This window comes from Engystomops pustulosus, chromosome 4 (assembly GCF_040894005.1).
Source record: "Engystomops pustulosus chromosome 4, aEngPut4.maternal, whole genome shotgun sequence".
Lineage (NCBI taxonomy): Eukaryota > Metazoa > Chordata > Amphibia > Anura > Leptodactylidae > Engystomops > Engystomops pustulosus.
Window position 1 is genome coordinate 219,713,679 of NC_092414.1, and position 16,202 is coordinate 219,729,880.

General features: G+C 43.8%; 1 protein-coding gene across 1 annotated transcript; it reads left to right on the forward strand.

The window, feature by feature from the left end:
- The first annotated feature begins 14,018 nt into the window (after positions 1 to 14,018).
- Positions 14,019 to 14,978, forward strand: LOC140128648 (putative olfactory receptor 1F12P). The gene has a single exon (XM_072150346.1). The coding sequence runs from the start codon at positions 14,019 to 14,021 to the stop codon at positions 14,976 to 14,978; it is 960 nt and encodes a 319-aa protein (XP_072006447.1).
- Positions 14,979 to 16,202: the final 1,224 nt, after the last annotated feature.

Sequence of the window (16,202 nt, forward strand, 5' to 3'; positions counted from 1 at the left end):
TAAAATATTAATCATTTTTTTAAAAATAATAAATATAATAATAACATTGTTTTTCAATAAACTTAACACCAGAGAAAGAGCTTCACCGCTTTTAAATTAGTTTAGGAGTCTACAAAGCTGCTGAGACAACCTTGCTGAGACGACCAACAGCAACAAGCATATGTCCATGGTGGACCATCCATCTGCCTTCTCCCTGTTTGGCCAATATTGTTGATATCTCTGGGTTTCTCTTATCTACACCTCTGTGTTTCCCCCCTTAAACAGTCTGCCCCTCTATGCCCGCCTCTATCACCAGTCTGGACCTCCATGTCCCCCACTATCTCCAGTCTGCACCTCAACGCCCCATCTATCTCTGCTCTGCACCACTACGCCCCACCTATTTCTAGTCTGCACCTCCATACCCCCCTCTTATCTCCAGTCTGCACCTCCATGCCCCCATCTATCTCCAGTCTGCACCTCCATGCCCCACCTATCTCTAATCTGCACCTCCATGCCCCCCTCTATCTCCAGTCTTCACCTCCATGCCCCCTTCGGGCTCCAGTCTGCACCTCCATGCCCCCCTCTATCTCCAGTCTGCCCCTCCATGCCCCCTCTATCTCCAGTCTGCCCCTCCATGCGCCCCTCTATCTCCAGTCTGCCGCCCCATGCGCCCCTCTATCTCCAGTCTGCACCTCCATGCCCCACCTATCTCTTATCTGAACTTCCATGCCCCCCTCTATCTCCAGTCTGCACCTCCATGCCCCCTTCTAGCTCCAGTCTGCACCTCCATGCCCTCCTCTTTCTCCAGTCTGCACCTCCATGCCTTCCTCTATCTCTAGCCTGTTCCTCTTCATCTTCTTTACTCTGCACCTTGTCTTTCTCCTAGTTGAATTTCACTTGTAAACTTACATAACCCATGATGATGATCACATTGGCCCAGATTTAACAATAGTCAGGCAAACTGCACCCTGCAGATGGCCAAAATGCTTAAACTAAGTGGACTCATTTTTTTTTCCTGGTGCACTCAGTTTAATGGTAGTGCAACACATTCTTGTTGGACTTCCGGTGTGAATATGCACTGGGGTGCCCCTTTAGGTGCACATTGGGGGTCATTTACTAAGGGCCCGATGCACGTTTTCCCGACGTGTTACCCGAATATTTCCGATTTGCGACGATTTTCCCTGTATTGCCCCAGGATTTTGGTGCACGCGATCGGATTGTGGCGCATTGGCGCTGGCATGCATGCAATGGAAATTGGGGGGCATGGCCGAACAAAAACCCGACGGATTTGGAAAAAAACGCCGCCTTTAAAAAAAAATAAAGTGTCGCAGAGCTTGCACTTACCTTCACTAGGAATAGGCCGGTGAACTTGAGTGCATTCCGGGGAACTTCGGGGCAGCAGCGCCACCTGGTGGACGTCGGAGGAACAGCCTTAATGAATCCCGGCCGGACCCTAATCCACATCAGAGAAGGCGCCGCTGGATCGCGAATGGATCGGGTAAGTAAATCTGCCCCACTGTGTTGCAGAGTGTATAGTGCAGCCCTGACACAACACTAGTGCAGACATTTCTTAAATACATGTGCGACCAGTTTCTGGCAAATTCTGGCCCAGACTGCTTAGTAAATGTGGGCCATCGTTTTTAAATCTTAGCAGGTCGCAGAGATTTTCTAAAAAATGTCATGTACATGTAGATGGTAAATTTTCCTTTATATGAAGGATCTAATCATCACTAATGACTTTCAACCAATTCTTCACCAAAATTGACAGCAAAATCGCTGTACAATTGAAGAATGGAGGGGTGCCCTTGGCCTATCCCCAGTATTGCCCCTTTATTGTGGTGATGTTGATTGCCTCTTCATGCTGTTTCATAATGTTAGTAACAGAAGTATTTGTTTAGGGTCAAAGTTGAACAGAACGCCCCTTAGTTAGTGCCATATTTCATCTGTCTTGCAGAATGTAGTTTAAGGTAAAAGCGGATCATCAAACAGCAAGATGCCTCAATATCGCAGCGTAACCATAGTTATTGTCATATTTGTAATGAGGGAATAAAGTATACTATGGGGCGGTCAAATACCAGTTAGGTCAATCATGATTGAAGAATGTCATTAGGGGTTAAAATCTGTTATGGTACCAAAAAATGTCTAATTTGCCCCATTGTCGTATTGACCTATAGTTCTTTATGGCACCACCACATCCCTTATTTGTATTTAGAATATTGCGACATGGTAATAGTGTGTTATTATAGAGACAAAGGGGGTTATTTATCATACGCCGACGCAAGAGCCGCTGATCCGGCACAGGCAAATACATGAGTTTCCTGGCTCTTGATGTATCCAGCGAGTGCGCAGGAGCAAGGACAGAAAAGCCCCATACCAGCTTACTCCCTGCCAGCCCCACCAACCCTCTGGCCGGCTGTGACCCGCCTTAACACCCCTTCATGCCTCCCTGGTGTGAAGGTGGTGGATTGGGGAAAATAATCGGAAGTGCTTTCAGGGCTTTGTTCACTGGTGTCTGGGATGTCTTTTGCTCCCTATATGAATCATACTGTATTGTAGATATATTGCGTCATTGGGAATAAATATGCTATATGGTACATTACTGCATGGAGTCTTCTCTGGCTAAATCACTGGAAACCCCTTTGGGAAGCACCATATTGGGAGATGGTAATACTGGTCAACCCTTGAGTCAGTACCATATTGTGTGTTGGAAATAAAAATGCTACATTATGGTACCACTACAATATCCTGCCTGGGGGCTTACAGTGTATGGGGGCAGATATAACCAGGAACGGAGTGGCCGGCTTGGTTACAGCCTAGCTGTGGATGTCACGGTAGCAAAAGTACTAGTGAAGGCCTCACCCACATCAGTCAGGGCCAGTACAGTGAAGCAAGAAGAGGGGGAGGCCATGTGGTAACAAGATTTACCCTGGGGCACTCTTGGTGTGGGTGAAAGGTCCCAGTATATGGTAAGTGGGGGGTCTCGTGCTGGTAGAGGTTTAGCCAGGGACTCATACTTGAAACAGGGATGATAAAAAACTCAATTAGCAATTACAGACCTTAGTTTGCAGACCAGTGGTCTGCTAGTCTGGATGATTCTCCTAGGAGCCATGTTGGCTCTGCTGCATCTGCAGCACAAGATCAGCAGGCTCTCTCTCTTTATAGCAGACAGATGGCATAAGACAAACAACCAGAACCCTAGAGCTGATCCTATATTTATAAACTCTAGATCTCATCTCTGGAAAGTTCCACGGAGCTGACCAATGAACAGCCTGCATTACATCAGGTAAAGATACACTGTTATAAACAAAAAGAGAACATATAAAAATATTGCACACTGTACTTATTTCTAGCACTGGGCGGTGCTATTGTTACACAATACTATGCAATAGGGAGATTTCTAGGGGATCTGAACCTGGGAAAGCTGTGTTGTGTTCCTTAGACAGCTGGAGCTCTGAGTTACAGAGCCTAGTACATTGATCAGGCCTACAGAGTCCACACCAGCAAGATTCCCAGACTAAAGTTTCAAAATGACCCAACTCTGGGACATTACACCACCAACATCGTCACAGTGTTTTGTAACATTTGATTATGATAAACACGACTGATTCCTAAGTCATTACCATATTGTAATATGAATATAATGGGGCTCATTTACTTACCTGGTCCTGACGCGATCCAGCAGCGCGTTCTCCAAGGAGGATTCGGGTCTTCGTGCGCCCGATGTCCACCAGGTGTCGCTGCTGCGCCGAGGTCCACCGAGGTCCGCTGGAGTTCACCATTCTATTCCTGGTGCATGTAAGTGCGTGTCAAGCGACACTTTAAAAAAAAATATATATAGCGCGATTTCTCCGTATCCGTTGTGTTTTCTGATAGCCACGCCCCCACGTTTTTCATGCGACACAATCCGATCACGTGCGCCAAATGATAAAATTCGGAAAACACGATGGAAAAATGCGATTCGGACTCTTAGTAAATGTGCCCCAATATGTCATTAGAGGTACATTTGTATCATGTTTCTGCTAAATGTCCCAATGGCTACTACTATGGGTCAGTGTGTTATCGGGGGTCAGAATCCTGATAACACATTTCGTGTGCTGTATAATGGCTTTCCGAATGGTAAAACAGAAATATTTTAAAAAATTTCTAGCTTTATTTAGAGTAAACATAGTGACATTTTGGGTTATCTTCATTCTTATCATTATCAGGTTGATCAGATTTCTCATTATTCTGTCTGTATCTTTGTTAGATCCTTGGTGCTCAGCTGTTATCCTACAGGGAATTCTCCGGCTCCGTATCATTATATAAGGGCCTGAGCTTCTGAATGTGCCTATGATGTGTTTCCAGCTGCCACCCAGATGTCGCCAGCATCAACACAGCGGCCGGGATGACAGAGATCAGGCATGACCCTGCCACGTGATGACGACCACCTCCTGTGGGATACACCGATGCCCCTCGCCCATCCTATCTATTAAATACTGATAGTAATTATATGAACCTCGTTGAGATTTCTCTTCTTCACATAAAATGGTGAAAAAATCTGCAAGACTTGTCTAAGGGAATGATCCCCCTGCGTTTTCTATCTCTATAAGGAATCTCTCTTCTCTGTGCCGATGGGGTTTTTTTTAACTACTTTTTTATTATTTATCGTTCAATTAACCCTTCCAGTCGTCATCATGGTGCGGAGGTGTCCTCCTTTACCTGTGCTCTTGCTGGATGTGTCCAAATATGTGTGACGTGACACGAGAAGATTTTTGAGACATTTTTTTCTTATAATATTGAATAAATAGTACAATGTTAATGCACCTAATGTGTCATAGATATTTATATTAACTTCATTATTCTATGAAACTGGTTTTACAAAGTCCTTCACCACATTCAAGCTCAGGTAAGTTGGCTGGGACTCGGGGACTAAGAGCCCACACGTAAAAAACATAAATTCTGGGGGCCCGCCTGCTGCTACATGAGAGCATTGAATGCACGTATTTAGGACAGGCCAAAATGTTGCGATGCATAAGGCCATGCGCGAATTGAAACCATTTCAAATGCATCCAGAAAAATGCCTCCTTGAACACATATGTGTTTACACCTAAACGTTTGTAAGTAGCAACAATTGTTTTTGTTTTTGTTTTTGTTTGTTTTTTAAGTGTTTAAACACATTTGCTTTCAGGGAGAGGTTATACCAAATGTGCTTCAAAGCACAATTCAGTCACATCATGTGAATACTGCCTTAAGGTCTATAAAGAAGCAGAACCTCTCATTAAAGGCAATCTGTGCCTCTCCCAGCATCACTCATATTATTATCTCCTCCTCATATTGTGCTCCCTTTCATTCCCCCTCATATTGTGGCCCCTATCATCCCCCTCATATTGTGTTCCTCTTTCATCTTGCCCCTCTTAATGTTACCCCTTTCATCTTTCCCTCATATTGTGTGTGGCCTTTGTCATTCCCCCTTATATCACAATTGGTTTACAATAAACCTTCTTATATGGAAATAAACATAAAGGGACGTTGTCATCAGTCTTGACCATGTAATATTGTGGATGGTGTTAGGTAGCATCCCCTGAGATCAGTGTAAAGATACCTTTGTGTGGGTCACTAGTAACAGTAGGGCTGTGAGAAATACAGGGCACTGGTGTGTAAGATCTCTTCATTGAACACAGCAGAGCATCTCCCCTCTGCCCTGTGCTCTGAGTAACTGCAGCATTCTTCAAATAGAAACTGCTACATCAGTGACTCAGAGCAGAGGGGAGAGGTTGCAGTCTGTGCTGTTAGGAATAATGCACATCAAAGGTGGGGGTGTAACGGCATGACGTAACGACGTCACGCTGCACAGCCGCCCCGCCAACCCTACCTGCTCTCCCTGGCCGGCCGGAGCGCTGAGCCCAGACGCCGAGTACCGACGATGGGGGATCGCGTTCCGTGACCCCAAGCCCTGGCCAATCTAGCTGGGACGGGCGGGCACGCCGGTAGAGGTTCTCCGCTGCCGTGGTCTTTTGGCTCCTGCGATTCGGGGCACTGCTGCCACTCCGGTGTCCCTCCTCCCCTGTTCTCCGGCTGCCGTGGAATTGCCTCACAGGAACTCCGCTGTTCTCCGGCTGTCCAGATGCTGCTCCTTTGAGCGGGCAGTGATTCGGCTGGGTCGTCTGCTGATGGCCCCCTTCCTGTCCACGAGGGTGAACGATTCGGAGGTCCGTTGAGAGGTCAGGATACGGGGCGGGACCGTGATCTTGGACGAGTTGCTGACCGGTGTGTAGGGACCCCAAGGTCTGCTGCCCAGGTGGTGGGGCCGGGGGGTTCCCCTTGGTGTCGGCGCGGCCAGATGTCCGGATCTTGCACCCTGTTTTGTTCCTGATTCTTTCCTGGTTATCCTCCGCTTTCTGCTATGCCGAGCTGGATTGGTGGAGCCGTCTGGAGCCTTTCGGGAGTCAGTCTGCAGGAGGGGTGAGATGTATCTGCTCATGCTATTCCTGTCGCTTTGCTTCACCTGCCATTATTATGGCCTACTAACTGGTACTAACTGAACTTGCCTGCGCTGCCGAACTAATAGCAGCTGTTAAACTTTTTTCGCCTCTTAAGCTAATTCTTTATATTTGGAACTGTGTTACCGACAGCAATCATCTGCCACTAACCATCTTGCATTATATGGGTTATTGTCTCGTACTAATGCTCCTCTAAGTAGACTTATAGGTTGTTTGGATTGGCGATCTTTTCTAAGAGACAATAGTGTATTAATGATCTGCATTTACTCTTTATTAACCAACTATTTTGTATCTTCAGTCTATCGCTATTTCTCTTCTAACCCCATAGGTTGTACGGAGTATAGTAGAGACTGTACAAGAGATAACATTGAATCTGTATGCTATTTTGACATAGATTTAATTCTATCAGTCTGGTGTTTTACATTCGCTGTATGTATTGCATTTTTATTGTTACGGATTGGCAGTATTGATAATTGCTTATAGATCTTCTATAATGCCACCTAAGAATGCAGCAAGAAAATCCCTGGGGACAACACCCCCTAGGGAGAAAGAGAAAGGGGGGTCCAAAGGGGATAACTCTGTCAAACTAGACAAATTATGGAAGTCCCCCTCAGTTAAAACTCGTACCGGTGTGACAACACAGAAAAACCTTGAACTAGAGGGTCAGGACCCTAAAAATAGAATTCAAGGGTCGAGGTTTGCAGCGTTAGAGGCTGTAGAACAGGAGGAGGAGGAGGTAGGAGCAGGGGAAGAGAAAGCTATGCTTAGAGAGATTTTAGACTCAATAAAAACCTGCAATTCTGCCATTCTCGACCTCACAGAGCAAGTGGGTGCGTTAAGAGGGGACGTTTCCCTCCTCAGACAGGAGGTGAGCAAGGTCAGAGATAGACAGAAAATTACAGATGACAAAATTGTTAATATCGAGAAAGAGTTAAGTACGTTGAAAAAAGCCATCTCCTCTACTGAAAGGGAAAATAAGAATCTTAAAGGGAAAATGGCCGATATGGAGGATCGCTCTAGGAGAGCCAACCTTAGGGTTATAGGGTTACCAGAAAAGGCCGAAGGAGAAGATCCCGTCACTTTTATTAAAGACTGGTTACTGGAGAGAATAGGGAAGGAAAATCTTTCCCCCAACTTTGATATTGAACGTGCCCATAGAATTCCCTCAGTGCCCTATCCGCCTGGTAATAACCCCCGGACCTTTATATGTAAAACATTATTATCAAGAGATCGGGATACGATACTACGAAGAGCTCGCGACCTAAAAGATCTATCAATTCAAGGTGCAAAAGTATCGCTCTATCCGGATTTCTCTAGGGATACCCTAGAGAAAAGAAAAAGTTTCCTAGAGGTGAAAAAAAGGCTTAGAGATAAGGGTATTATCTATTCATTGATGTTTCCGGCTAAATTGAAAGTAATTTTTCAAGGTCAGTCCCAGTTTTTCAGTACGCCAGACCAAGTGTCGGATTGGCTTGATCTTAAGGGACTTTGACCCGTATGTTATAGATGGGCATTCCCGCTTTTTAGGTCAGGTTCGGGGGAGCAGGGGTTGGATGTGGGCGGGTAAGTGGCCTAAGTAGGAAGAGTTCTACCATGGTAGGACAGTTGAATGGGAATGGGTGGGGGGGTGGCCGTGTTGCTGGAGTTGTTGATGGGGTATTAATTGTTCCTTTTACCTTATCCAATGGGCACTAGGGTAATATCCTGGAATATAAGAGGGCTGAAAGACCGGCTGAAGCGCTGTATTATTTTTGATTATATTATCAAGCAATTGCCTGCAATTGTGATTCTGCTGGAGACACATTTGGATAAAGACTCCTTAGCATTAGTAGATCGGAGATGGGCCAATCATGTTTATAATGCAGTTTTTTCATCATTTTCTAGAGGGGTCACCATCTTGGTTCATAGGTCAATCTCCTTCCAGGTCCTAGACTACTTGTGTGATACAGAGGGGAGATTTGTATTTCTATTTGGTATTTTAGAAGGTATTAAATGCGTTTTAGCAGGGGTATATATCCCACCTCCTTTTAGATACGATGTGTTGATTAGGTTGATGCGGTTCCTGGAGAAGGTGGGAGAATGTCCCGTATTGGCCCTAGGGGACTTCAACTCCGTTATGTCAGAGAAGAAGGATCGATTGGGGAAAAGGATGCATCTAGATACCTCTGCAAGGGACACTCCCTTCGCCAGGTTCTGTCAGGAAGTAGGTTTGCTGGATGTGTGGAGGTCTTTAAATGGTGATGTGCCTGCTTTTTCATGTTATAATCGCTCTTATAACTCATTTTCTAGGATTGATCTGGCCCTGGCCAATGACCATGCTATTGGCTGGGTACGGAAAATCCGATATGATAATCGGTCCGTTTCGGACCATTCCCCACTGGTTCTAGAGTTGTCTGCCCCAATTAAACCGACTCTTAGGTTCTGGAAACTTAACGCGCATTGGTTGTCTTTATTATCAGATGAAGATAAAATTAAGAAAGAAATGTGTAGTTTTATATCTGCCAACAGGAACACGGATAATATGGGATTGATCTGGGACGCTCTGAAATCCTTCCTTAGAGGGATAATAAATTCAGAAATTATTTTTCTTCGAAAACAATGGGCTAGACAAGAGCGGAGCTTGAAAGAGGAAGTCAAAAAAAATGAAAGGGAATATCAGGCTAACAGTTCGCAAGAATCACTCGATAAGCTTAATAAAGCACAAGAGGAGTATAATAGATGCATCGCTAATAAGGCTATGCAGAAGTTATTTTTCCTCGATCAAAAATCACACTGCGAAAGCGGCTCTCCTTCAAAAGGGCTCTTGTATAAAGTTAAGAAACAACAGGAATCAAATAGGATAGCCAGTATTAAAAACTCTTTCGGCGAAGTAACCAGCAATGCTCGGGAGATTGGCGCTATCTTTCTCCAGTTCTTCCAAAAAATCTATTCCTCAGATTTAGAGGTGACATCAGAGCAGATAGGTCACTATCTAGATAATATTCAGTTCCCTAGCCTATCGACAGAGAAAGCAGATAGGCTTGTTTTGCCAGTATCTATTTCGGAACTAGAGGAATCGCTGTTATCCTCTAGACGAAACTCCGCACCAGGGTTGGATGGCCTGCCTTTAGAAATCTATAATAGATTCAGTTCGATCCTCCTTCCCCTGTTAGTAGAGATCTGGGAGATGGCACAGAGAACGGGGAGACTTCCTGATTCTTGGTACGAGGCATGCATAGTTCTGTTACCAAAAAAAAATAAGGACCCCTTGGAGGCAGAATCTTACCGGCCGATTTCTATTCTTAACACTGATGCTAAATTATTGGCTAAAGTGCTTTCGAATAGATTAAAAGAATGTGCGTCATTACTTATACATGAAGATCAATGCGGCTTTGTAGCAGGCCGACAGGGTAAAACCAATATACGACGGTTGTTTGCTACCCTTCAGTTGGGACAGGGGGTGGCCCGCTCCATTCTGTCATTGGATGCGTCTAAAGCCTTTGACAGGGTGGAGTGGGACTTCCTCTGGGAAGTCTTGTCCAGATTTGGACTCGGTGTAAGATTTGTGGAATGGGTAAAACTTTTCTATCGGGCCCCACGGGTCAGTATTAGAGTAAATGGAGAATACTCCCCGTTTTTTGTATTGTCTAGGGGCACTAGGCAGGGATGCCCCCTGTCTCCTCTATTATTTGCTTTTTTTATAGAACCATTAGCAATAAAACTTAGAGCTGATAGGGAGATCGGGGGTGGAGGAATAGCTGGCCCAAAGGACAAGATTATGTTGTATGCGGATGACATCTTGCTTTGTTTAAAAGACTCTAATACATCAGTCCCCAAGGCGCTTAAGGTGATAGGGGAGTTTGGAAGGTTTTCAGGTTTCCAGATTAACACCCACAAATCTATCCTGGTCCCAATTGATAGCGACGGTCAATTTAACCTAACTCAAATAGATCTAAAGATTTCATCGTCATGCGAATATCTGGGCTTGAAGATTACTTCAAACGTGGAGGAATTTATATCTCTGAACCTCGCTCCATTATTAGCAAAATTGAAAAACAAGGTTAATACATGGAATACGCTACCTTTAAATCGAGCAGAGAGAATCGTTCTCACTAAGACTATTTTGCTCCCCCAAATGTTATATGTATTATGCAACTCTCCCAGGTGGATTGATAAGAAATGGTTTGGACTTATTCGAGCGATTATAAATAAAATGGTATGGGGGAGGAAAAGGGTGCGTATTAAACAGGAAACACTAATGGTTAACAGGGAGAAGGGTGGAGTGTCGCTCCCCTCCTTGTACCACTATTATTTGTCGGCACAGTTACAGTACATCCTGGAAAATAAACGGTCCACTCTATTTCAGGTGCTCAGTGCTCGGGTGGGGTGTAGATTCGAGTCTATTCTCTCCCTATTGGAGTCTGGTCAACTGAAAGCTTACTCAATAAAAAAACTCCCTTTGGCGATCTTGATGGAGAATACTTGGAGAGATTTTAAGAGGCTATATGGGATTAAGGGTGGATTCAAATTTACCCCATTATGGGGCAATCTTAATTTTGTAGAATTTAATAAAATGGAGGATGTCGGATTCTGGAGAAGGAAAGGGATTTATTCTTTGGAACACTTGGGAGAACAGGGGGGGTTGCCCTCCTTTCAGGTTTGGTGTAGGAAGGGGAATTTGGAAGAAAAAGATTATTTCAGGTATTGTCAATTAGCTCACGCCGTTAGTAAGGAAATTGATCACGTTAAGTTCACGATACACGAGGGAGGTAATTGTTTGGAAATTGTAGGGTTAGAGGCTTCACTTTTGAGAATGTCCACGATCTATCGTTTGATAAGATCTAATATTGATCAGAATTTTAGTCACATAAGTCAAACAAAATGGATAAACCAGGTGGGTTTTATCACAGCGGCACAATGGCGAGATATTTATAAGAATGTGGTTAGATCCACGATTAACTTAAATTATAGATGCACTCAACTTAATATTTTATATAGAATTTATTTTTCTCCACTCTTGATGTTTAAAATCGGTGTAAGCCAAAACTCTAATTGCAATAGGTGTAAAAGCACTAGCGCCGACATCCTACACGTTTTATGGGATTGCCCAAGGATTAGCCTATATTGGGAGGAAATTTTTAAGATAATAGAGAGCCAGATTCAACTGTCTTTGCCACGAGTGGCTACTTTGGGGCTGCTGGGCCTGTTGCCGATCTCGATAGACTCGAGAATAAAAAAGGACCTGGTGCTGAAGCTTTTTTTCCTTGCCAGACTAATTTTAGTCAGGCATTGGAAGGACGATAAAGCACCAGGGGTGAAAGAATGGACGAATCTTGTGCTACGTACCAGAGCGTATGAATGCGCATACGAGAGACGTTATGGGAACGGTAGAAGATTGAATTTGACATGGGCCCAGTGGAGTAATGGAGAACATAGTATTGCCTCTGCCCCAGGGCGCCCATTGGATGGGTACTTAGGGACAAACTAGTTAAATTTTTTTTTGTTCTTTGTTTGGTACTCCCTTCTCATCTCCAGCACGGGCAAGGGGTGGGGGGAGGGGATGGGTCGGTTTTGTGCATATATTATATGGTATATGTTAGTTAATATTGTTATAGCAGTTAAAAAAAAAAAAAAAAAAAAAAAAAAGGGGATTATAATTCTGTATATTAAGGTTGATAGTTTGACAATTGTGCAGATAATGTATGATATTTTCTAAGAGTATAACAGATGTTTTTTCTGTCTGAGAAGTTTCCTATGTATTCTGCATTTTTTTTTCTAACTGACCTATTTGTAAAGATTGTATTTACTTAATAAAAAAAAAAAAAAAAAAAAAAAAAAAAGGAATAATGCACATAGTTATGGTTATATAGCTTTGTATGGTCAAAACTGTATATACCCTTTAAGTTTTGCTCAAATATTAAAATATTAATGCAGGTGCATACTAACTGGAAAAGTTAATTAAAAAAAAAAATTTAAGCTGAGGTTTCAGCACTCTGGTCCACAATGGATGTCAGGCGTCAATGTTCATCCATGTTCATGGTCCAGCTCTGAGCTGGGAAATCCTCTGGATTGAGTGAAGGTCACTCATTTAAAGAACAGACTCAGTTCTACTACACATGTTCAAACCAGCAATGCCGCACGCATTTACATGAACACACTAATCTCTGCCACACACACACACCTCCCTCTTATTCCTACCCAGTCCAATTTACTAGTTTTCTGGCCCCATTGTCTGACTTATAACTGGCAGCAATTAATGGGTTACTGGACCTTGTGGTGATGCTGGTAGCATGTGATCAGTCATATGTGTCTTACATCATTCCAGGTTCTGTAGGTGATAACCATAGTGACAGCCTGGAGAGGCAGAGAGTGGGACAGTGGTTTGTGCTGATTTTACAATGTTTGCTGCCATCATGTAACCAGCTTTTACACCAGCCGCGCTTTATGATGGTATTTGTGAGCATTGGACCAGATTTATCAGAAGTAGCGCAGTCTGTTACAAGTGCAGTGTGCCTTTCAATGTGCAGGGTGCGGCAGATTCTTGGATCCTGCTAGGAGGCAGGACCCAGCTCCCAGACAGGAGCATGCAGCCCCAGGGCACTGGTAAACCCCAGGGCTGCCATCGGAGCAGCGAACCCCCCCCCCATAAGCGGCCGGGTGGGTCCGATCTAGTGAAGCATACTCTTGCACGCCATGGTCAGCGTGACCGCGGCGTGTAAGGGTTTAGCACCCGCGATCAGAGGAATCTCTGATCTCGGGTGTTAGCCACGGGTGTCAGCTGTAATATACATCTGGCACCCGCAGCTTCTGGCAGCGATGTTGTTCGACTTGGAGATATGAAATGGGTATAGTAACCCCTAAGAATACGAGGAGCTACATGCAGGAGTCCAGGGGCTACCGGTCACCTAATACCAATCCCAGACATTATACATCTTGTAACACTATATGAATATACCGTAAGACGTATAGATAAGATATATAATTTATGGATGTATAGATAAGATTTGGTAGCTGGTTTATGCAATATTTGATTCAACAATCTTTAAATTTTCTATTTTTCCTTAGATTTTGATTTTCCATAGATTTTGCTTTGGTTCAGAGATTTTGCAGGTTGGATCTTGGTCCATGATATGGAGGCGTGGAGATAGAACCATATGATCCTTGCATAGGATGACCAGTAACTTGACCTCAGTGAAAGGATTATAATGGAATGTATTTTATTTTAGAGTAATAATAATAAATGACATATAAATGTATTATGGTAGGGATCATTACAGTAACTGTTCATTAAGTCTTGATTGGCTTGGTTTGTCCCATAGTATAGGGAACAAGGGTCAGTACAAGTAAGGAAGAGTCACTCCACGGTGACGTATGAAGGAGGGCCTCAAACTAATTTGCATAAAACCACACATTTCTTTGTAGACAAAATGCTAAGGAGCATGTGAGTAGGACTGGTCTGCCACCAGTCTACCTTATTATGGATGATCTGTAAATATCCGCCATTTTGAATTTGCTCACTGCAGTTTTGACCAAAATATTTATCTTTATTATCAGATATTGTGGAGAAATCGGCCGATTAAGATGAATGGCGGAAACCAGACCAGGATTTCTGAGATTCAACTTCTTGGATTTCACAACATTCATAATCTGAAAAATGTCCTTTTTTTCCTCTTTCTCTCCATTTACATTGGGACTTTGATAGGAAACCTCTTGATTATCTCCATAGTGACGATCGATCGATGTCTCCACACTCCTATGTATTTTTTCATCAGTTTGCTTTCTTCTTTTGAGTTATTATCATCTACCAACATTGTTCCGAAAATGCTGTCGGTCATCATCCGAGAAGGTGACACCATCTCATTTACGGCTTGTATGACACAGTTTTATATCTTCTCTGCATCTACCAATTCTGAATGCTTCCTGCTCACAGTGATGTCCTATGACCGCTACCTGGCTATCTGCAACCCCTTGAGATACATCTCCATCATGGACCTTCGTCTCCAGCTTAATCTTGCCTTTTGGCCTTGGCTCATCGGATTCCTCATAACACTAATTATCACCGTTTTAGTTTACAAGCTTCAGTTCTGTGGACCTAATGTCATTGACCATTTCTTCTGTGACCTATCCCCCATATTAGATCTTTCTTGCTCAGACACATCCATGGTGAAAGTCCAGGCTGTCCTGTTCTCTGTTCCTGTCATTGTCCTTCCATTCATCTTTATAGTTGTCACCTACATCCTGATATCTTTTGCCATCATAAAGATCTCTACAGGTATAGGAAGAAAGAAAGCCTTCTCCACTTGTAGTTCCCACCTAGTTTTGGTTTGCACCTATTATGGGACCTTGATAAGTGTCTATTTGTTTCCACTAAAGGACAATTCAAAAAATGTCAGCAAAGTAGTTTCCCTGTTATACATCATTGTGGCTCCGCTGCTAAACCCCATCATATACAGTCTAAGGAATCATGATATCATAGCGGCTCTACACAAATATTTCAGTATCCCAAAAGTTAGGAACAAATCAAAGCCAAGTAGGTTATAACGTGTCAGAGCATCAGACTTGATTTGCAGGATCTCCTGTTCTTCTCTAACCATAAAAAGGGAAACACTCCCAAAATTCCCTTATGAACCATTGCTTAATATTGCATGGGTAGGTTGTAATGTCAAGCCTCTTGATTACGGTCATCATATTTGACAAATTTGTGTTGAACTTCTTGAAAATGTGCCAAGTTGTTTACTGTTTTTTTGTATGTCAGGAAGGAATCAATTCTCCTTATAGACACTGCCTTCTCGTACCTTCTTTTCAGATGTAGGTAGTCTTTGAAGCCATCCCAGAATGGGAAAACTGCTCTCTTATTAGAAGATGTAGTAAAAACTGTTCTGCCCACAGTTGGGAGTCTATTTGTTTTGAAAAAAAAAGATTATTCCATGTCATGTGCAACATCCCCCACCGGGGCTTAGCCTTTTCTTGGGACCAGAATACCGGAGTGGCTGGGGGTGGCGGCCTAGGCACGCTGATGTCACGGTGCTTGGTATGGGGACCGGAGGGCTGTCCTACAGCCTGGCAGGTCTCCAGCAGGTGGTGTGTGCAAGAAATATGGAGGGAGAGGCTGATGTACTGGTTCTCCCTGGGGCAACCCCTTAATGTCTGTAAGATATGTCCCTGGGTAATAGATAGGGAGCCAGTGGTGGTATACAGCCATATCCAGGGATTAGACGGAGGCAACGTTGTACAAATCAACTCACGGTTCTTTATTGAACAACAGCAAACGAAGGCCTAAACGATTCACAGCAGAACTGGTACTGGAGTGGTCATGGAGAGGTGTCCTCAGGTATGGTTCCCCAACCTGGTAGCAGATGCAGGCTGGGATGGAGCTGTGTACAGTTGTGGAAGCTGCAGCTCTTGTCCTGGGTTTATCTGATGGTGGACTGACAATGTCTCTTTCTTCACTCTGCACATGTTGCTAGGGTTATGTTTCCCACTTAGGATATGTGGTAGCAGATCGAAGTTTGCAGAGACGTCCACATGGAGGCAGTAAAGTCCAACATTACTCATTGTAAAGCAATTCAACCAACTCCACTAAGTTTTATAATCTGCTGGCAGCATGGTGGAGAGTAATGTCCTGTGATTGCCACCATACCTGCATTATTTCCATAATGCTTACAATGTAGTTGTTATACCTCTGATGTGTCCTTAGCAGCTAGAGCTTTGCTATGTCCTTCTAAAAACCTTTTCTCCTCTTCGCCTCATTCTTCTCCCAAGACG